Source organism: Aquarana catesbeiana, linkage group LG05 (genome assembly GCF_042186555.1).
Source record: "Aquarana catesbeiana isolate 2022-GZ linkage group LG05, ASM4218655v1, whole genome shotgun sequence".
Lineage (NCBI taxonomy): Eukaryota > Metazoa > Chordata > Amphibia > Anura > Ranidae > Aquarana > Aquarana catesbeiana.
The window spans coordinates 102,504,312-102,526,407 of record NC_133328.1 but is presented as its reverse complement, the minus strand read 5'-3'; the positions used below and the strand labels follow the sequence as shown (position 1 = coordinate 102,526,407).

General features: G+C 40.5%; 1 protein-coding gene across 2 annotated transcripts in view; it reads left to right on the top strand.

Annotated features, from left to right (window-relative positions):
- The window catches only part of CSRNP1 (cysteine and serine rich nuclear protein 1), a 21,452-nt gene extending 37 nt beyond the window's left edge, over window positions 1-21,415 (top strand). Inside the window, exons 1-5 of one of the 2 annotated variants that reach the window (XM_073630016.1) lie at window positions 1-129; window positions 15,015-15,190; window positions 18,294-18,553; window positions 19,177-19,473; window positions 20,003-21,415. The exon at window positions 1-129 is cut by the window's left edge and continues 37 nt beyond it. In XM_073630016.1, coding sequence (XP_073486117.1) covers window positions 15,034-15,190; window positions 18,294-18,553; window positions 19,177-19,473; window positions 20,003-21,031 — 1,743 coding nt within the window. In that variant the 5' untranslated portion in view covers window positions 1-129; window positions 15,015-15,033 and the 3' untranslated portion in view covers window positions 21,032-21,415. Of the gene's footprint in view, window positions 130-11,619; window positions 14,521-15,014; window positions 15,191-18,293; window positions 18,554-19,176; window positions 19,474-20,002 lie in introns of those variants that run through there. The other variant, XM_073630015.1, reaches the window with a different exon arrangement.
- Window positions 21,416-22,096: the final 681 nt, after the last annotated feature.

The following is a 22,096-nucleotide window of genomic DNA, read 5'->3' as shown; positions in this document are numbered from 1 at the left end:
AGCTCCGGAGGAGAGGAGTCAGAACAGGAGGAGCTGTCCCAGCACTCACTCCTCATCCTCTCCACACACAGGACTATGAGCTCCGCTCCGACACCCCGCATCTGACACCCACCAATACCACCAACCAAGGTAAGTGCACCCAGACACACGGCTCCCCCTACAGGGAGTCCCTGCTGGAGGAAGGGAGGGAGGGAGATCCCGGGGAAGAGAAGGACATTGCCGGTGAAGTGAGCTCTGTATGGGATGACATTGTGTGTATGGAGGTGATTGTACGGGGAGCTGTTCTCTCCGCTTCCTCAGATTGTTACTTTGTATCCAGTCTCTGCTCTATGAGTGTCTATGGAGCCAGAGATGGCGAGCAGTCAGCGCTGTGAGTGAGCGGAGCCCGCCCTCTAGCGACATTCCATGGTAATGACACCCAGACGGCGGACCCGCTTTTTCGCTGGCTATTTAACTTCTAAGTTAGTAAATCGGAAATCATGTTTTATTTTATTCACCGATCTGTGTTCATTGTCACTCCTTTAAAAAATGTTTCTGAACTGTGGCCTGTCTAATTTTTGTTTTATGATGAGTTGTATGTTTTTATTCTATGGTGCCTATAGCAAGTTTGTGGTTTTGGAAGTTAGATTTGTTTAGTAAATATGTAGAAGTGCCCCTGTTATCTGTCTGTGCCAGGGGCTGATAAGGTGCTACTGTGTGCTGGGCTGATAATGGATGTGCTGATCTCTGTGCTATGACAGTCCTGGATCGGACTGTGCTGGTCGGGTATGGAATGTACTAATCGATCATGGACTGTGCTGGTAGGGTATGGAATGTATTACTCGATCATGGACTGTGCTCATCGGAAATGGAATGTACTAAGATAATGGACTGTGCTGATCGGAAATGGAATGTATTAATCGATCATGGACTGTGCTGATCGGCCATGTATTGTTGTGAGTGTCCTGATCGCCCTGGTCCAGGACAGTTTTTGGCGGACTGTGTAGTAAGGGGGAGGATCGGAGCTCCATTGACGTTCACACAACTTTTTGACATCATCAGCCTCCTCTTTGGCAATAGGAAGAGGATGAGCGAATGTCATGGAGTGACTCACACCTCTGATATGCTGGAAATGAGATCATCAGTCGCTGGAATTTTCCCTCCTAGCTCATCATTTCATAGAAGAGTGATGGCAAAAGAAGTTCTCATCCTCTCTGCCTATTGTAGATCAATGTCTGAGTTTTTCTCTATGTTCGTGTTGTCTCTACCTCTGCTGGAAGTCTGTTCCAAGCATCAACTACCTTTTCAGCCCAATGATATTTTCTAAGATTGGTTTGGAACTTTCCTCTGTGTCTTCATGTTCTTGATCTTGCCTTCATATTGAAAATACTGTCCTCCTGAACTTTATTCACCCCCTTGATGTATTTCAATGTTTAACCCCCCCCCCTTTCCCTCCTTTTTGCAAAGATGGATTATAAATTCCGGAACTTTCTCCTGATATGTATTCTTCTTCCGATCGTTCACCAATTTTATTACCCATTCTAGCTTATCAATATCTTTTTTGCAAGTGAGGTCTCCATATTCTAAATGAGGTCTAACTAAATCTATATAGGGGGATCAGGACCACCTCCTCCTCCTGGTGACCCCTTCAGAGATAAAAAAAAAAAAAAAAAAATATATATATATATATATATATATATATATATATATATATATATATATATATATATATATAATTTCTCTTTCTCTCTTTATTATAGATTAGGACCACCTCCTGGTGATCCCCATAATGATGCAAGCTCTTCTGAGCAGGGCCCTCTTAATCCTCTTGTATTTTATTGTATTATAACTGTATTGTCTCCCTTTTATATTGTAAACTGTTGGCGCTATATAAATCCTGTATTATAATAATAATAATCCCAGAATTCTATATAGGAGTAATCTGGATCTCCCTCCTCCTGCTGGTAATCTTCTATTATTACACCCCAGAATTCTATATAGGAGTAATCAGGATCTCCCTCCTCCTGCTGGTAATCTTCTATTATTACACCCCAGAATTCTATATAGGAGTAATCAGGATCTCCCTCCTCCTGCTGGTAATCTTCTATTATTACACCCCAGAATTCTATATAGGAGTAATCAGGATCTCCCTCCTCCTGCTGGTAATCTTCTATTATTACACCCCAGAATTCTATATAGGAGTAATCTGGATCTCCCTCCTCCTGCTGGTAATCTTCTATTATTACACCCCAGAATTCTATATAGGAGTAATCTGGATCTCCCTCCTCCTGCTGGTAATCTTCTATTATTACACCCCAGAATTCTATATAGGAGTAATCTGGATCTCCCTCCTCCTGCTGGTGATCTTCTATTATTACACCCCAGAATTCTATATAGGAGTAATCTGGATCTCCCTCCTCCTGCTGGTAATCTTCTATTATTACACCCCAGAATTCTATATAGGAGTAATCTGGATCTCCCTCCTCCTGCTGGTGATCTTCTATTATTACACCCCAGAATTCTATATAGGAGTAATCTGGATCTCCCTCCTCCTGCTGGTGATCTTCTATTATTACACCCCAGAATTCTATATAGGGGTAATCTGGATCTTCTTCCTCCTGTTGGTGATCTTCTGATATTACACCCCAGAATTCTATATAGAGGAATTGGGACCGTCTGGCTCATGCTGGAGATCCCTCCTGTTATACATCCCAGAATCCCATTTGCATTTCCCAATGTCTGGCCACATTGTTTGCTCATTATGCGGTCATCTGAAGTTGGGACCCCCCCCAACCATTTTCCTATGTAGTTCTAGCCATTCTATCCAATGCTGCACCCCCAGTTGTCCATAGATAATCTTAGATGTGTAAACTCTTGCAAAGTGTTTCTAAACGAAAACCTTCTTCCTTTTTTTTTTTTTTTTTTTTTTTTGTAGGGAGAAGGGTTAGAACTAAGGATGAGCTCCGGCGTGTTCGCACAGCCCGCCAGGAAGTCGGCACGGCCCTGCGCTAATCACAGGCAGTGAGACATTGTCCCGATGTGAGGCTTCAGAGATCGGAAAAATGTCTCACTGCCTGTGATTAGCGCAGTGCTGACTTCCTGGTGGGCTGTGCACGTGGGGTGTGTGAACACGCCGGAGCTCATCCTTAGTTAGAACCATGGACAGGCTTTTTTTGCTGTCTGTGTCCTCCTTGGGAGATTCACTCTCTCCCTATTTGTCCTGGTGATCATTAAATCAGTAAGTGATGGGAAAAGACACAATGTTAATGTTGTCACCAGGACAGGATGTGAGGATAAAACCTGCTCCAGTGACAACTATTAAAGATGAGAGATTTTTTTTTTCTCACTTCCTGTTGTGTCTCTGGGAAAGTAAAAAGAAATGTCCTCCGTGGTACACAGGTAGTAAAGGGGGGGGAGTCTTACCCTTCCATATTCTTATTTAAAAAAACAATAAAACAAACATTTTGGTTTTAGACAGACTTACTTTGAGTTAAAGGAAACATGTAAAGTCTACTATTGCTGAGCTCCTGAAACTGCTAGTTGCTTGGCTCATTTGCTTTTTTATTTTCACAAGTGAAGTCAGAACTGCTAATTGGCATCCTAGGTCAGGTGGTTTGAAGCCATTGACTTGGCCTGAGTGCCAGGGAATGGGTATTTCCACAATGCGAGGTCAGCAGCCTACACATTGCTCTTGCTATTGATGGTGTTAATGAAGTAGCTTGCCCCCACAGCCTGTGAAGGGAGATAATGGCCTTTCTTTAAGCTGGAGATCCCTGCAGACAGAGAACACATTCCCCCAGGGCATTAACTCATTCAAGGCCTCATCAAGTCCCAAGCTGTGCGTGTGGAATGAACAGTGCGTACTTCTTCACTAAAACAATGCAACATGTTACATAACTATTCATAGCTTGACAACACTGTGTTCTTCTGGATTGTGGTACAGTCAGGTATGTTGTTTGGGTACACACAGAGAGTGACTGGCTCACACTGCAATGTCATGCAATTGTAATAGAAGGGACGGACATACTATTACTACTGCATGATGTTTAAGTAAACAAAATTGTAAATTGGACATATCTATGTTGCCTTCCTAGAAAACTGCATTAATAACTAGATCCTGAGATATAGACAACTCAACATTTTATGCAAAGCTTGACTTCTTGTAAAACATGCTTTGTCCCGCCTCCTCCTCCCGTAACTCCCTATTGACCCTTTAATGTGATGGACAGCCTCAGGACCCAATAAGGAGGCTCAATAGGAACAAGGTCAAGCTTGACTTTATCATTTTAAGTTCGAATAGCTCAGGTCTCGTTTAAGCAGGACTTGATTAAAATCGGGCTAACTACTTACTTTTTTTTTTTTTTTTTTATAGTTATTAGATAATGATTCCCTGGTTATATTAGACAATGTTGCATTTTTTTTTCTGATCTATATGCAGTGCAAGTTTACATGGCAGTGTGTACAGGACTATTGCAATCAATAGGGTTGCATTTAGATCACTAAAAAAAAAGCCAGAATTTCTGAAAACCTGGGTTTTTAGGCTTCTGTATGCAAGAGGCTTTATGCATGAATTCCTATTGGTAAGATTGTTACTATAAAGTCCATCTCTTTTCTTATGTATATCTTAAAACCATTAGGAAGACTATGGTTCTCCCACTAATTGGTCAAAGGTTTTCTTGTAAATCATTAGCAGTGCATGGGATTTATCTAAAGCACACGCTTGCCAGTCGGTCTTCACTGGAATCTCCCCCCACCTTAGATTGGTTCCTTCCCCCACTTCCACTACATTGTGTTGTGTGGGAAAATTCTCTTTATCTCTGATGAGTGGATGTATTGTGTTCTGCAGCAGTCTAGGACACACTGCCTTTCACAGGTGCTATACAGAACAAGGTGGCCATTGGTCAGCCTCCGGCCTCTTTGGAATATTCTAAATGGAACAATGAGAGATCTTCCTATTTTTTGAAACATTCATTATTTTCTTTTTCTTTTTTGAATTCCTGTTAGCAGGCTCTGTGCCTGCCTTAGCTGTGGTTTCTGCAAGCCTTTGTTTCCGTTCTGTCACTGTGATTTCTCGTATCCACCCAGACAAGCTGCTGGGATTTAAGGTCGCATGGTAGGATTTGGATTAATACTGCGGACTTGAAGTACGGTCTGTCTGGCTTGTTCCTATAAACCTGGAACACATTGAGAACAGTGTGTGAGATACAGTCTCCAACCCCCCTCCTTATTACTATACGTCATTTATGAATGGGGATTGCAGCATTGGAAATGTTTGTTCCTGAATAGAGCCTTTAATTCTAAGCTTTGAAAAGATGTGACCGCGAGCCATCACAATTTGTAAAATCTGGTGTTAGGAAAAGGGTGCCCACTTGGCAGCCTGGGGCCACATACAGCTGTGAAAGGAAAGCTGTACTGGGAGCAATATGTTGGCTGCTATTGCTGACTTCTGCAGAAGATTACTAGCTGCCTGTCATGCTGATCCAGAAACAAGAGTAATGATAAGGAGTTGTAAATTCAGTCTGACTTCACTTGCTGCATGCTTGTTCTGGGTATGTGAATTCAGGGAGTATTGAAGCCAGAGAAAGCCAGGCAATGAGCATTGTAAAAAGGTTAGCAGTCTAGGTATTTTCTCTGTACCGATTTTTCTTGAAAAGGCTCCATCTGTAGGTCACCTATTGTCTGCAGCTTACCTGGCACCTATCACCACAATACCAGCCCACCATTGGTGTCCTAATATTGGTGAAGACCTAGCATTGTAACTGGAGGTCACCTTATGAAAAATAGAGTGCAATCAGGGCCAGGACAAGGGGTGGGCAGGAGGGTGCTGCTTCACCAAACGCAATCCCCAGAACAGTGGCTGGCAACAAGCAGGGAGCAGATTTATGTCTACTGTGAGAGCTACTGATGCCACAATGTTCCAGTTGCCCACTCTCAACCCCATCTGCCCACAGCTGGCAGGAGAAAAAAAAACACTGGGCATATGCAAGTACCTTGTATATGCTAGAAAGCAAGCAATTGGTCAAACATGTAGAGAACACTTCATGACAACCAGTCAGCTTGTGTAAAGTGGACTGAGAAGGGCACAGGGTGGTATACCTATTCTACTGCATGTATTAGGGGCATGGGGGGATTGGGGTGCTGTTCTGCATCCTGGTACTGAGTGCAACAATCCTGTCATAATGGTGACCTGCAGTAATACAGTTGGAAATCTGATGTGCCACCCACTGGCTACCGTATTTTTGATTAGTCATTATTGGGTTGGTTTGCTAAAATTTGGGAGAGTGCAAAATCTGGTACAGCTCCACATAGAAACCAGTCGGCTTCCAGGTTTTGTTTTTTGAAGCTGATTGGCTACCATGCACAGCTGCACCAGATTTTAGTAAGTCAAACTCTAACTATGGCTTACATTGCATTTTATGGGTAATGGCCGTAAAACACGTTAGGAAAATCGGACGAAAAATACCGCTTTCGACACGATCGTACGATAATCTGATCATGATAACTCTCCCAAGTCCCGCTACAAATCAAAGGGAGACCGGAGATTTGCAGTCCAAGGACCATGGCTATGGAACGCTCTACCAACTAACATCCGCTTGGAAGAAAACCATCAGGCCTTCAGAAAAAAACTTAAGACCTACCTCTTCTAAGGAGCAGGGTGACACAGAACGGATAGCGCCTTGAGGCGATTCAGTTAGCATTTGCAGCGCTATACAAGTCATTCATTCATTAGTACAGAGCTTTCGAGAGCCGATCACGTCAATTCATCCGATATTATTCGACCGGACAAGCACGAAAATTTTCCTTGTACGATACCAGATCGTACGATTTTTGTTTAGCCAGTACAGTTGTCTGAAAATACAATACAAATACATTACAACACATGATATCACTTCCGATTTTATTAATTTTTTTTACTGTCATACGAGAATTTTCATGACTTTAGTAACCTATTCAATCTCTACTTGCGACTATTAAGCAAAAAAAAAAGTCGTACAATATTCGGATCGTGTGTATGGACCATTAGGCGAATGTGAGGTTCTTATAAGTGGAGTCCCAGGAGGCCAGCAGCAAGACCATTAACGGCCAAGCCAATAAATGTATCCTAGGAATAATATAAAGTACTCCATCCCAAAAGGAACATTTCAATTTTAATTCTTAAATGAGGCTTATGGTAATTTAGTGATATTGAGGATTATCTCCTTGGAGGCCTGATAATGTTTTCGGCTTTTTGCAAAAATGTGAGCAGCTTAATAGGAACAACAAATACTTTTTTTGGGCACTTATTTTCTCTATTATTTATTTTTATTATTATTATTTATTTATTTTCTAGTATTTGCAAAATTTTACCATGCAGTGTTCTGGGGAATGTGCCTTTTTAAAGTCTTAACCTGGAGCTCATACTCCTAACAGGCAGATCCCGTTCTACCACATCTCTAATCCTTCCTCTGTATTTGCATCTGTGATCCAGCGGCTGCTACACGTGTCTGTTTCACTGTCTGTAAACAGGTGTCTGGCTTTCAGAAAGGAAGGCGTGCTCTGCAAAAACTCCTACTTGCTTCCTGAGGTTTAAATGTTTTTACACACCTCTTTAAATGTTTATAGCACTACGCTTGTCTTTTATGGCCTATTTTAAATGGATTTCTTGCAGGCTAATGAGTTTCAATGGCTTGCTCATCAGTATGAACAGCAAGACATACAACAAAATGGTACGCTTGTAGGTTGGCATTATCAAAGCCTACAAAGGCCAGCACAGTGTTCTGTCAACAGCCAGGTACTAAATCAACCAATAGTGATATCACTTGTGATGTTGTGAAGAGGAGACAAATGAGAGTATTATTTAAGCGTTCATCGCAAAAGAACCTAAATTACTGCCCTCTATAGCAGAGGCCTATACATTCTTGAGATTCCTCTATACATGGAAAATTCTATTTGGCAATAACCCAAAAGTGGAATAATGCATTCCCCACCTCGTATCTCCCTAGCATACGCCCAATATTCAGAAATGTGTTCTGGAGATTCTGGCACAGCAGTATAGCTTGGGGTGGCCCCTCTGAGGTCAACTTTGAAGAAATTGCTTTGTTTGGCTTGACACCTTCATGTTTTTTTTTTAGCTGTAAGTAAAGGTGATAGCTTATGCTAATTTTTAGCACCAAACTTGTTTTTCAGAGGTTGAGTTACAAAACCCAGAGAACAGACCAGTTGTACCAACATTGAACTGTTACTCATGGCAACCAGAGCTTTTGCTATAGAAAACTGGACATTTTCTCCAGTGTTCTTTGCCTATTTGACCCCCTTGTGGTTAAAATTGAACAATAAATCCCAGGACCCAGCCGAGATTGGAACTGTGTATGAGCAGGCAGAATGTACCAAGTTGATTGATCGACTTTTGTACAACCAGCATGCCAGGTCTTATCGCTAGCAGCTACGCTGACCCCCATTCGACAACCCCAACCCCCCACAAGGGGGGGGGGGGTACAGAGTTCCATTTCCAGTGGGAAACCATTGATTCCCTAGGCCTGTTCCGGACAAATGGATTTTGCAACCCCTCGACAGCTACTCTAAACAATTGTACCATTTGACACTATAGTATGCCTTTTAAAATTTGTAGTACATGACACACATCTCACTTCTTGTTGTGTGCAATCAAAGGCCTCATACGATTCCTATCCATGTACCAGAAGTGCCATGTAAATCTCAAGACTAAGTTGACCTGTCCTAATTGAATTTAAAGATTGCCATGTTATCAAGGCAGCAGATTTGGTTTTCTGGCTGACACCTGTTCTGCTATGCCATGTTTCTCATACAGAAACATATATTAGACTGTCTCTATTTGTAAAGGCATAGGGATGCAATGAAAAAAGAGGATCTAGATCGGGATCGTGTTGGTTGGTTTTATATTGCTTCGTGGTTCTGTTCTACAATAGCAAACTGCTACACGTACAACAGCTGTCATTTCACAATAGGAAGGTATTTTTATTTTTGTGGGTCTGTACCTTTAATGCCTAGCGTCTAGTGGGAGTAGTGGTGCCAGGCTGGAATTCCTGTGGTTTTGGTCCATCGACTTTTACTTGTTCAAAAAAGCTGTCTTTAGTAAAATAGATGAGTAAGATGGTTGAGCCAAGAACAGAATGTCTTTTGGCAGTGGCAAGTGAGGCAGATTATTTTATTTCAGGTTATTAAAAAAATAAAGTTAAATAGTCCTTTTTGTATGTAGCAGAATGTTGGACTTAACACACACTCTAAATACTTTTTTTTTTTTTTTTTTTTTTTTTTTTTTTCCTGCGTTGCTATTTCAGGAATTATTTTTGTTAGCTGTGTTGTAATTCTTTTGCTGGTCCTGGGTAGAAGGGGAAAAAATTGTAGATTTAATAGTCTATGCATTTCTTGTATATCATGTGTTTTGTTTGGGTGATCATATTGGATACATATAGTATAATACTTTCCCCATCTGAACATATAATAAGCATTTATTTCATTTGACAGATTACTTCCCTAAGATAGACCTTAGCTGACCTGCTCAGATTCCACCCTTTGTAATATCATGTGTAATCTTTATCATTAAGGCAACACACTACAGCTGTTGGATTCTGACGATCATGACAACAAAAAATAAAAAAAACTGCAAGCTGATCTCTAGAAAAATTGAAAATTATTGAGAAGTTTAGGAATGCAGTAGAATATTAACCTGCACATGTGCAATGCAAATTTTATTTTTTGTTATTGTATTTAAAATATTGTTGCATATTACAGTGGCAGCCTGCACACTGTGTACTTTAGAGCAGCAAACTTAATATAGAGGCATGAGGTACGTTGGACATCTTTGATACATTTATCATGATGATTTAGGAACATTGGTCAGAGCACCAAAACTGGCTTCTTTCCTACTAGATGGCCTATACTGTGTGTGTGTGTGTGTGTGTGTGTGTGTGTGTGTGTATATATGTATGTGTGTATATATATATATATATATAGATTTTTTTTTTTTTTAATTTATACAGTGTAAAATTTAATTTGGACTTTTATCCATGCAAGAAGTCAAATCTGGAGCAGTGCTATACTCTTCTGATCATTGGCTAAAACAATGCTGCCCTTGCAAGACATCAGGTGTTTTTCTTTTCTGAAATAGAAGCTGAAATGGTAGTTACTTTAGGCTCTGACGTCCTCAAGCGACCCCTTCATTCAAAGCTCGGGTGACACTTGGCCACTGGCTCTCTCTGATAATTTCGCGCTGTGCTCACTTTGTAGCAGCCCCGTGAGCAAAGCGGCTTAACAGTGTGTCCTTTCTAGTGCAGTCTAGAGCCACTTCATGAAACATCTGGCAGCAATTTACCATACATAATTCAGTGGGAAACAATTGCGGCATAACATCAGAAAGCCACACCGCTCCTATTATGTGTGGGGAATTCTGTAAGGTCAGTAGAAGTGACCTGATTCATGCAGGGTCATTTTTGAATAGTGGGGAGTTTATAATGTATACATTAAAATGGCAGTAAATGCTGCAATATTAAAAGTGCTGGTACAGAGCATGCAGATTTTGTGTATAGAATGCTAAGGCAGGACAGGTTGCATTCCATCAGCGTGAGAAGATTTAGGCATTGTTGGTCCAGCTGTTAAGTGTCCCAACTATGTGAAAGGAGGGAAGGCCACCCTGTAGACTGGCACTTAATGAGTGCTTGCTGTCTGTCAGGGAAACAGGCCAACCAGCTGCTGCAGAGTATATATGTATGTGTTATAAAAAGTTTTGCTCAACTCCCCTCCCCCTTTTACACCATATTTTCTTAGGTTTTTGTTCAAAGAAATTAAAAAAAAAAAAAAAAAAAAAAAAAAAAAAGTTAAGCAAAAAATTGTGTGTGTGTGTGTGTGTGTGTGTGGGTGTTTTTTTTTTTTTTTTTGACATGTACAGTGTGTGTTTAGTCAAATTTGCATTTGTACTTTTCATCGCTAGGTTGAGTACTGCACGCTCGGCTGCAACTCTTAGCCACTTGTTTACAAACATTATGTTTGGTAGACATTGGAAACCCACAAACATGTCGTGGTAAATAGATGCAGGGGAATTCGTTTGTTTTGTGTGGTGTTCCCTGTGGTAGTTGGGTCAGTTTTATGGCACCTTTTTACACACTGTAATAGTGACCTATAGACAGTCAAAGGCCCCATTAGTACATATGCGGGCTTGTGCGGTGCAGTAAAACAAGTCGATCTATAAATTGCTGTGTATGAACTCTTGAACTTTGGCCTGTGTCAACAGGAGAGATTTTTCTGCAGAATGGGTGGTGGGTGTGTTTGCACAATTTTCTTAACCACAGGGTTGCTTGGTATTGTACTGAAGCATTGGCCAATGGCTGCATGAAAATGGCAACCAGTGGAAATATCCCGAGGATAATAAAAATAATTATAAAGATAATAAAGCCTGCTAGAGGTGTGTGCGTGTGTGTGTATATGTATGTGTGTGTGTGTGTATATATATATATATATATATATGTGTATATGTTTTTATTTTTGGGCGGAGGGGGCGCTTAGGCTGAATGTAGTCAATATTGGTGATGTTGTTGTCAGCTGCATAGCCTACAAAGAAATATAAAAAATCCACAGACCATTTCAGCACATTACAAGTTCCAGCTTTTCAGGAATTTCAGCAAGATTTAAATTAAAATCAATAGCCATGCAACAGAGATCTTGTAGCTTCCAATAGAGATCCGGGAATGGCCTGCAAATAGGTTGCATGTTGGTTCGGACCACCAAAATTACCACTTGCAAAAAAATGGTCTGCTGTACCCATCATTTTTGGCCACATTCACCACTAAGAAAGTGATAGGACTTGCTGAGAAGCACAGTAAACCCCAGCAACCAATGAAAGTTTAGGTTTTGAAGATGTACAAACTGTCTGCCCACTATGGATGAGTGTGCTCTTGCTTTCTTATTAAATGAGCCTCCTACATAATTCAGAAATTCCTCGCTCAATAAGAATACATCTTTCACTGGTCTGATTGAAATCTGAAGTGTGGTTCCTATAGGTTTAGGTTACTACTCTTTGCACATTATCATCTCTTTACCAATTTAAATATGAAGACTACCTGCAATAACGGATTACTTAATAACCACAAGGATTGTAGTGTTGTCCAAAGCAGCCAATGAGATTATTTTATGATGTGCCCAGGAAACTGGCAATTGTCTTCGATGTCCCATGTTGGCATTTTAACCAAACCAGTTTGCACTTTTTTTATTTATTTTTTTACTAGCGGCTCCAGAATGTGTTATAATGTGCATTGTCATTAAGAAATATCTGAAACCTCAGAGCTGAGCCAGTGTCTTCTTGCTGTACATTAAACAAGACATCAGGGCCATTGCAAGTCTCGCATAACACACTTGTAAATAATTAACCAGCTTACTGTTTCCCCACTCTGCAAATATAGCACTAATTCAGATTTAATCACCTGCCCAGTGCTTTTGGTTTGGTTAAAGTTTCCGTTTGCTGATGCTCATGTTATTTGCAACCCTCACTATTAGCATTAAATATTGTGTTTGACGTCTTTAGCCATCTGACCTGCAATAGAAAAATGGGACAAAATATAGTTCAGGTGTCTTTGAATTATATAATGGTTACATAAGGGGACAGGAGGACATTTGCCCCCCTGGATTTGATCGGTGCTAAAAGATAAGGATGGCGTTTTGGGAGAAAGTCAAGTGATCATTCACTAGTATGCTTTTGTTTCTATGCTTGGAGAACAATTCTAAGCTACTGATGGTATTAATTATAGGGAAAAAGTCAGCAACTTCTCCACGTCTGCAATTTGGGAAAAAAAAAAATCCTGTTCATAGGATCTGAATTTATTTCAGGAGATGGGTTACTGGACGACTGGGCTGTTAGAAAATAATTTAGTGCATATACTGTAGTTCCTGTGATTTGGGGAACATATAGTGGGAGATTTACTAAAACTGGTGCACACAGAACTTGGTGCAGCAGTGCATAGTAACTAACTTCAGCTTGTTCAATAAGGGTTTGACCATAAGCCCCCGTTCACACCGATGCGATTTGACAGTTCCAAATTGCATTACACGTCGCACACCATTGCTGGGCAATGGAACCGTTAATGGCGCAGAGATTATGAAAAGGTTTCTGCACTACTTTTTACCAATCTCATTGTGACTTGCATAGACCTCTGTTAAATGAAGTCTCAAGCCACAGTGAGATGTGCAAATTACACTGATGTGCAGCTCTGAAATTGTAGTGAAGTGGCTTATAATGATTTCAAAGCCACGCCAGTGTGAACGGGGGCTAATCTCCCGTTCACATCGGGCTGTTTTGCCATGCAATTTGATATGTCAAATCCCTGGCTATTGCCGGCAATGGCACTATCCGAATCGGTGCAAAACTGACTTTGTGGCGCCACACCGACTCCCAAAAGTAGTTCCTGTACTATTTTTGGTGACATCGGGGGCAATTTGAATAGACATTTGTTCATGAACCCGCACAGATCTGTCAAATCCCCCCCGCATTCGTACTACATTGCCGGTTTGAAATCTTGTGAGTTCAGCTGTGAACTCGCACAATTTCAAACCCGCCCTCAATGTGAATCTGGGCTAAAACCTAGAAGCTGGTTACAATGCACAGCTGCAACAGATTCTGTGTGCACTGGTTTTAGTAAATCTCCCCCATCCTATTGGATGAATAATTGCATATGGCCAAAATTGATACATGAGCCAAGATATTCTGAATTAGTCATGTGACTATCTATAGACCAAAAACAGCCAGCGAAGACCATCTTGATGTCACAAAATGATCTTGCAGTTCCTGTTCTTTGTTGGTCCAGAAGAAATAAGTTGGCATACCTCTTCATGGAGAGCTCAGTAGACATGCAATAGGCAGCACATTTGTATAAGGTGAAAGGATGATTGGCCCATCGTCTGGACATTGCCAATGGAACAGTTGACATGCCTAGCTATCTACAGGACATCTTTTTGACCTTCCGCTTATAATTGGATGCCAAGAAGACTATTATGTAGATGGCAGTTGCTATGTTAGGGTTAACGTTTTCATGAAGGAAACTGCAGTACCAAACCTTATTCTCTTGCAATCCTACTACATATGTTCCCTGAGAAAAGGAGACCATTTACAGTGCGCTGTCTTCCATGTAATTTGTAGGCTCAGCCCTCTTCATCATCGTACATTCCACATTGACGTCAGCACGGCTTACTAGCAGAGCAGTGAAAGTTTCTGGGCTCTTGCTCGTCACAATACCCCGACTGTTGTCACGTTGATTGATAAACACTCAGGCAGATCACTGAGTCACCCTGAGTCATCTTTCCAGATAATGCTTGTGCCATGATGTCTGTGCTAGCTCCCTCCTACATACAAGCTAATATTAAACTGCTGTCTTGTAAGCGTAGAATAAAATCGTGAGGAAGCAAGGCGATTCATTTCACTCCCTCATTGAGATGGGTTGGCGCTTTCTCTATTGAAGCATTAAACGCGTTGCATCTCCTTATCACTTACTGGATTGCTGCTCTAATCTTGTCTGGTCATGATATGGGCACTGTATTTAGGTAATTTTTTTGTTTGTTTGTTTTTAGTTCTAGTAAGAATCGGTTTTGTTTCTATTGGCACGGAAGAGGTTAATTTTGTCCTTGTGAGGGCAGATATCCATGTAGGCGAGAGGCAGCACTAGGACATAATTGGATCGGAGGCATAACCTATCCCTGCTTGAGACCCACTTTCATTGATACATCTTCAGGCTGCAAAAGAAAGGACTGGGGGGCAATTTTGTGCTATTAATGTGTCTGTTTCAGCATTGGTCCTCTGCCTGTGTGTTTCCCTGGGGACGTACAGCATGCAAAAAGTATTCCCTTTTTTCCTTTTTTTTTTTTTTTTCCTCCTCTCACTGAATGAGCTGAATGGGAAGTGACAGGAAGCAGTTGCAGCATTATTACAGTCTAGCTTTATCTTATTTCCTGTATGTTACAGGAATCATTTTTGTGTGTGTGTGTTATTTATTATTATAAAAAATAAACTTTTTTTTTTCATATTATTTTTTACAAAGGTCTGTGAAATCATCAGCCATGAGTGGATTACTAAAGCGCAAGTATGAGGCCCTGGAAGACGATTCCACATACTCCTCTTCCTCATCATCTCCATCCTCATCTGCCACCTCTTCAGGAGGGGAATCCGATGATGAATACAGCTACAGTCCAAGACCGATCATTATGGATTATACCCGTAAGTAGATGGGATTTCATTGCTGAATGTGTCTAAATGATGGTACAGAAAAAACATTTTGGGAAATGCATTGCAGTGTTTTTAAAGAGCCAAACCATGCTAAAAGTTAAAAATATTTGCTAATATCACTGCTTCTGCACTGATTCCCAAGCAGAATGGTCAGACGTGCCCAATTCTCTCCTGGTCTACAGAGCACACGCCCTCTGCTCCCTTCTTTCTAAGCTGCCTTAGGCCCCTTTCACGCTTGTGTGACTTGTCCAGCGACTTGGGACTGCAAAGTCGCATGACAAGTCATATCTGTTCAACTTCAAAGTAGTCCCTGCACTACTAGGGACACCTTGCTGGTCCCTCATCCCAGGAGTTACCCCTGCAAGAATTTTACAAGCCTGATTGATTATATCAGCAAGAGTTATAAAGTAGCTTCTCACTACAGGAGCAAGGTAAAAAAAAGAATAAAAGAATGCAGGGACATGCTCTAGAGGGAGAGAGAGAGAGAGTGCTTGGAGATCATCTTTGACAATTAGTAGGGATTTTTGTTTCCTTTAAGCTGATCTTAGATGAATCAAATTTTGGCCGATTCAGCAGGGGCCAAATTTCAATCCATCTATGGCTGAACGAGAAGGTTGGAATATTTTTGTTTGATCACCGCTACAGATATTCATCTGCAACATTGATCAGTGTATTTTAACAGCAGAGGAACACCCTCTATTAGATACAACAGCGCAGCAGGGGAGGAATCCTTCATCCTCCTCAAATGTATAGATGGGGGAATATGTTTGGTTTCTTTTTGATCAACTGATCCATCTGTGGGCTACCTTAAGTGGGAAAGTGAAAAAAGTATGCATAAAAGCAAAATTATTGCTCATGGTTTCCCTCGTTTCTTGGCTGCTGTAGGAGTTGACCACATACTCTCCAATTTTTTTTTTTTTTTTTTTGCTTCAGTATTCATGAATTGGCATTGATGACCCAGATTAATTTATAGATACCCGTCCTGTCTGTCGTTAAGGCCTATCGAGTCTGCTTTAAGCATTCCAATGTAAAGTGCCTTGTTGAACTTTATGATGTTTAAATGCCCAGCATAGGACAGCCATTTGCATGTATCTGATAAGCCAGTAGTGTATTTGTACTTTCATCGGAACAAAAACTGCTGCCAAATCAGGCTGGGTTTTCTGTAGCCAGCTATAACGTCTTGTGTCCCAGCTGCTGTGCTGTATGATTGTAAACTGGTCTTTAAATAATCTGCATAGTTTCCGTAACTGCCGCAGTAAAGATGTCAGCTCTTCAGCACCTGAGTAAACACACAGAGAGCTTTCCCCCTTTGGATTCTGGAGTATAATATATAATCCCGGCACACACTAGTCATGCTCATTACTGTAGAGTGCTCTCTAAAAGGTTTTTCCTAATCCCCTGATATTAGCCACTTTCCACTGGTCAGCCTGGAAAAGTTGAATGGATAGAACTTGTATTACATTTTATATTGGTCATAGCTATGCAGGCTCACTAACAAGGCAAATAGAAAATTGTGTGCAAGAGTGCAGTAACTCATAGGAACCAGATTTAGTGAAATCTGAAAGTTTCTGAATGTGTTTCTGCATTTTTTTTCAAACCATTTGCGGTCAGCCTTTTTGATGCTCTTGCATTTATGGTCTTTCCACCTACGATCTCACTGTTGCATACTCTGTTTCTTCTTATGTGTATTTTGCATTACTTTTTTCCTTCAAACTAAAAAGTAAAGATTAATTGTAATGAAACTCCTTGGCTTGAATATTCCTCTGCCTGTGTAGTGGAGAGTTGTATGGCCAAATACAGCAGAACCAGAGAGCATAGCTTTCCAAATGACCCTGGAATGTATTGCAACAATTCTTTTAATCGGCAGATTGTTGTAAAGGCCCGGGAGTGTATTTATTTATTCCACTGTGCACTTGCTTACAGTGTTTGGTTTAGAGTTAAAGAGGAGCTGCAGTCTGCTCCACATAATTTTGTAATAAAAATGTTTTTGCCATTCTGAAGCTTCCCTCCAACCACTTTGCATATTATTTTAGATATACTGTGATTCTGTACTTACCAAATTTGCTGCAGAAATCTCCCTCCAATGAGTCTGGCTGCATCCATTTTAACTGTGGGCAACTGAAGCTGCTGCCTGTTCACTTCCTGGATTTACGCAGACACACCTGCAGCTCTCATTGGCCCTCTTATGACTTATCCCCCTCCCTTCCTGGCAAACTCTCACCAGAGAGAGAGCTGTGCATGATGTCATAAGCCTAGGCTAATGCCCAGACAAGACAAAGGAAGTGGGCTGTATAAGGTATTTACTGGCAGAAAAAAAATGTTTTACTATCCAAAGTTAAAACAACAAGGGCAGAGGATTTAATAAATGGAAAGGTGAAAAAAAAATGACTGAAGTTCCACTTTAAGGTACCCTTTAAAACTGGCCTGAGTATACCAGAATGCTTCAGCTACTTTTTTCAGCATGTCTTGCCAGCCAGCAGTCAGCATCTGGAAAATGACCAAATATAGGACCTGTCTAACAGGATAAAAGGCTATGCTACCTAAAGCCATCAGTGTTCGTCTGATATGAGCCAACTACCGCGCATCTGATGACTGGCAGGCTCTCTGCTCTCATTATGAAAACAAGATTTAAAATGATCAGTTCACTGCGACACCATTTAACTGGGAGCTGCAAACATTAGCACTGGCTGTCTGCCAAGCTCCTTTGTAGTGAACAAGGGAGTGGGTAACAAGTGCTCAGACAACCATCTTTTCAAGCTGAATAGTTTAGATAGGTGAGACACAACTTCAATGATTTTATTGTGGGCAAAGCAATAGCCCAAAAAAAGGTTGTAAGCAATCTAGTTATCAGTGGAAGGATCTGAATTTAAAAATAGTGTGAACTTCCTTTTTCAAAGTCCCGTTTGCATGACATGTCTGCAAGTCATACTGCTTGCCATTTAGCAGTTCAACTTTTGACTACACTACTGGTGTTTTTTTATTTTATTTTTTTTTCCCCTGTAACTGTCACATGCTTATTTATAACTATGCATCTTAGTTTATATAATAGATATTTATCCTTCTAATATAATATACATTTCTGTTCTGTCTACAGCCGTGTCCATTTTAAAGAAAGCAAAACTTGCAAAGAAGAACAAAGTACATTTTGACCGGGTGGTAGTGTTCTACTTTCAGAGATGCCAAGGGTTTACAAGCGTGCCGAGTCGGGGTGGTTGCACCCTGGGCATGAGGCGGAAACACAGCTTTAGCCGGCAATTTACTATGGAAGAGTTTTCCAGGGAACAGTTGACCCGCCGCAGGGAGAAATTAAAGGAGCGGTTAAAGGAGGAGAAGCTTTTGGCATTAAAAAATATGGTAAGTTTTGATGAACCAATATTTCACTGCCCATATACTCCAGATGGGAGTTCTTGGGTGTTTTTCCTGACACTCGGGTTGATTTACTAAAACTGGAGAGTGCAAAATCTGGTGCAGCTCTACAAAGAAACCAGCTTCCGGGTTTTGTCAAAGCTTAATTGAACAAGCTGAAGTTAGAAGTTGATTGGCTACAATGCTTAGCTGCGCCAGATTTTGCCCTCTCCTGTTTTTAGTAAATCATCCCCTTAGTGTATGATAGGTCAGTCCACAGAGGTATCTTATTGTTTAGCATAGTCATGCTAAATTGACCAGCTATACACAACTTTTCTAGAAAAAAAGCTACCTATTCCCTTTTGGGAGGTAAATTTAATTTTAGTAGTGTTTTACACTTGGCAAAGCATTTAATACCCTAGCGAGGAAACCAACATCTGCTGCCAATTTCAGTAGCTCCTAGAAACAAGTGAAAAAGTAGCCTGTTGGTCTTCCCAGTCTACCATTGTTCTTTTGTGTCGTTTTTTTAATCTTACTGGTCATCCTATTTTTATTTTTTGTTTTTCTTTGCTGTAATAATATTGATCTCATGTTTCTACGGTTGACCTTACATTTTACTTTCTCTTTTACAGTTTACAATGAACGGTACAATAGAGTCAGAAAAGGCCAATAACCTCAGCATAGATGACATCTGTGATGAAGATATCGATATGACCAATGCAGAGATTGAAGATGGTTTCAGCCCTCGCATGTACCCTCCCAAGAAACGAAGGGCACTTCTGAAAAGCGAAGGAGTAAAAAAGATTGACAAAACGGAAAAGTACGAGCTTAATGAAATCCGGAAGTCACGAGAACAATGCGGGTGTGATTGCCAGGATTTCTGTGATCCAGAAACTTGCAGCTGTTATTTGGCAGGAATTAAATGTCAGGTTAGTATGGGCTTGCAAAAATGGTTCTCACGTCAAATTTATCTTAAAGAAGGCATGTCCATTTTTTTTTTTTTTTTTTTTTTTTTTGTTCTTTTCTAGATCTTGGCTGTGTATACATTGCCTAAAGAAATATTTTTTGGTTCTTATACTGTACATTTTTGATCTTCTATACTTAAAATGTTTTGCTTTAAGAGATGCTAGGTTTTTTTTTCTCACTGAGCCTAAATTATACAGCCTCTTGTACTTCCTAAAGAAGAGAGAAGACCATAGTGATTGACTAAAAAAAAAAAAAAAATCACCCTAGCTGATTGCCTCTTGAGCCAACAGTTGGAATGGGGGGGTTATCTGCTGTATCTTATTACTCAATACACCAAAATTTCTTTGAGACAGCAATCATCTTGTATATTGGATTTTATCTAGTTTTGTTAGCCCTCATAGGTGTGTTTGCAAGTTCAGATGCCATATGTTTGCAGTGAAACCATGTGAAATATTCAGTAATGTAAATTGTGCTGTTTGTTTTTCATTTCAGAGGGATCATTCCACTTTCCCTTGTGGATGTACAAAGGATGGTTGTGGAAACCCAAACGGAAGAGTAGAGTTCAATTCGTCTCGTGTGCAGACCCATTTTATCCATACGGTTATGAAGCTTGAGCTTGAGGAGCAGAATCAAAATAATGAAAGCCATGATGAGCCTGATGTAACCTGCAGTGAACATTTAGATTCATTTGAATGCTCATCACTTGAGGACAGTGATGAAGAAGATGACAACAGGACTGTTCCCACCACCACCACCACATCCACCAGTTCCTCCACCTCTAATTCCGCGGCCTCATCCCCTTATCATTTCAATGTGGACTTGAAACCAGCAAATGAGAACAGCTGTAGTAGTGTCACCACAGACAGTTCAAGTTCCTCTTCTCAGAGTGAAGTCTCTGAAGGTCCTTACGAACTTGCCTCTTCATCTGATAAATCCCAGCCAGACTTTGAGGAAGACTATCTTGCTAGGATTCTTCATTTCAATGATTCAGAGTATGAAGAAAACAGCAGTGACTGCCAAGACAACTTGAGTTTCTTTCATAGCACAGATTTTTTCTGTGACAAAGTTTACGAGTCCCTTTATAGTTCAGAAAAATCCACCAGTGGGTTGTACTCAAACTCTTTATCGAACGTTACAAAATGTGTAGACGAAAACGCAAACCAGGGCGCAGATTGCTTTTCAGACAATGGAGTGTCTGTGGCCGTCTCTACTGATTCTACTGTGACACAAGGAGAGCCACTCTTAAAAAACTATATGGATATCAGCCTTTCATCTGAAACTTTTGACTTGCCTGATGAATCAGATTACAATTTTGGACCTCTTTACAATTCGTTAAGCGAATATGATAATTTGTGTTCTCAGCCCTGTCTATTAACTTTCCTTCCTGGATTTCCACCAGCGACAGACGCAACTGCAAGCTTCTTAGAATCCTTGATTAGCTCCACTGAATCCTCTGGTGACAATCAATATTTAGAAGATGCCTTAAAATCGCCATCTCCTTTTGAATCGCTTATAGTGTAAACGGATTACTGTATCCTATCTGTGGCATATTGCAGAGACATTACTATGATGAAAAATTTGGAATGTTTCTACATATATTTTTGGTCTTTATATGGGGAAATTCACATTTTTGAAATACTGCCACAGCAACCTGTTTACTACACATCGATTTTGAACTATTTTTTTTTTTTTTTCTTAGAAGTTGCTTGTATATAAAACTGAAGAATTGTGAATTGTTTGTAGACCTGTGAACAACTATTTTATGGATGGGAGTGCAAAAACTCCCAAAATGTTCAATGATTTTAAGATAAACTTTATTCATGTATTTATTGTAAAATTGAGAAATATTTGCAGAAGTAGTGTGCACTACTCGGGTTTACAGAAAACAAGGAAAAATGGGGGGGGGGGGGGGGGGGGGAGACAAGACTTTATATAGAGCTGTTTTATTTATTGCAAATTCCAGGAATGAGTCTGAAGCTTGAACTAGCAAGAGTTTTATTTAAATTGGAAATACCTCAGATGTATTATGAGTACAATCATATTTTTCCATAATATATCTGCATTATTTATAGACTAATATTTTCTGATTTCTGTACTATGAGGCAAGTGTTCTGTCCCCCCCACACCCCACCCCCTCAGTTCTGCATTGTAAACGTGCAATATCACAGCAGCCATTTATTAAGGCATGTCCACTAAAAGCAGATTGGTCAAGAGAGGTGACTGATGTGCAAATGACACCTCAATTCTCATGTTCCTGGTCCAGGCCCCTTCTGTGATGCACAAGTCCATGCCTTCCTTTTAACTGTATTTTTGGAGTGGTTTCATTGAGGTTTATGAGCATCTATCAAACACCGTGAAAGAAGAAGGCTTGGGACTAGGGTACATAGAAGTTGTCCGTACAGGGGCTTTTTATGTGTAGCTGAATGTTTTTTATATACCTTGCACTCACCTTCCAGTACTCCCTTGATCAACTCCACTATGTGGAGGAGTTGCCATTGAAAAATGTCACTGATAACATCAAGCACAAGGATTTAATGGGAGGTTCCAACATTTTTCATGTTTTTCAAAAATATCTTGGTAGATTTA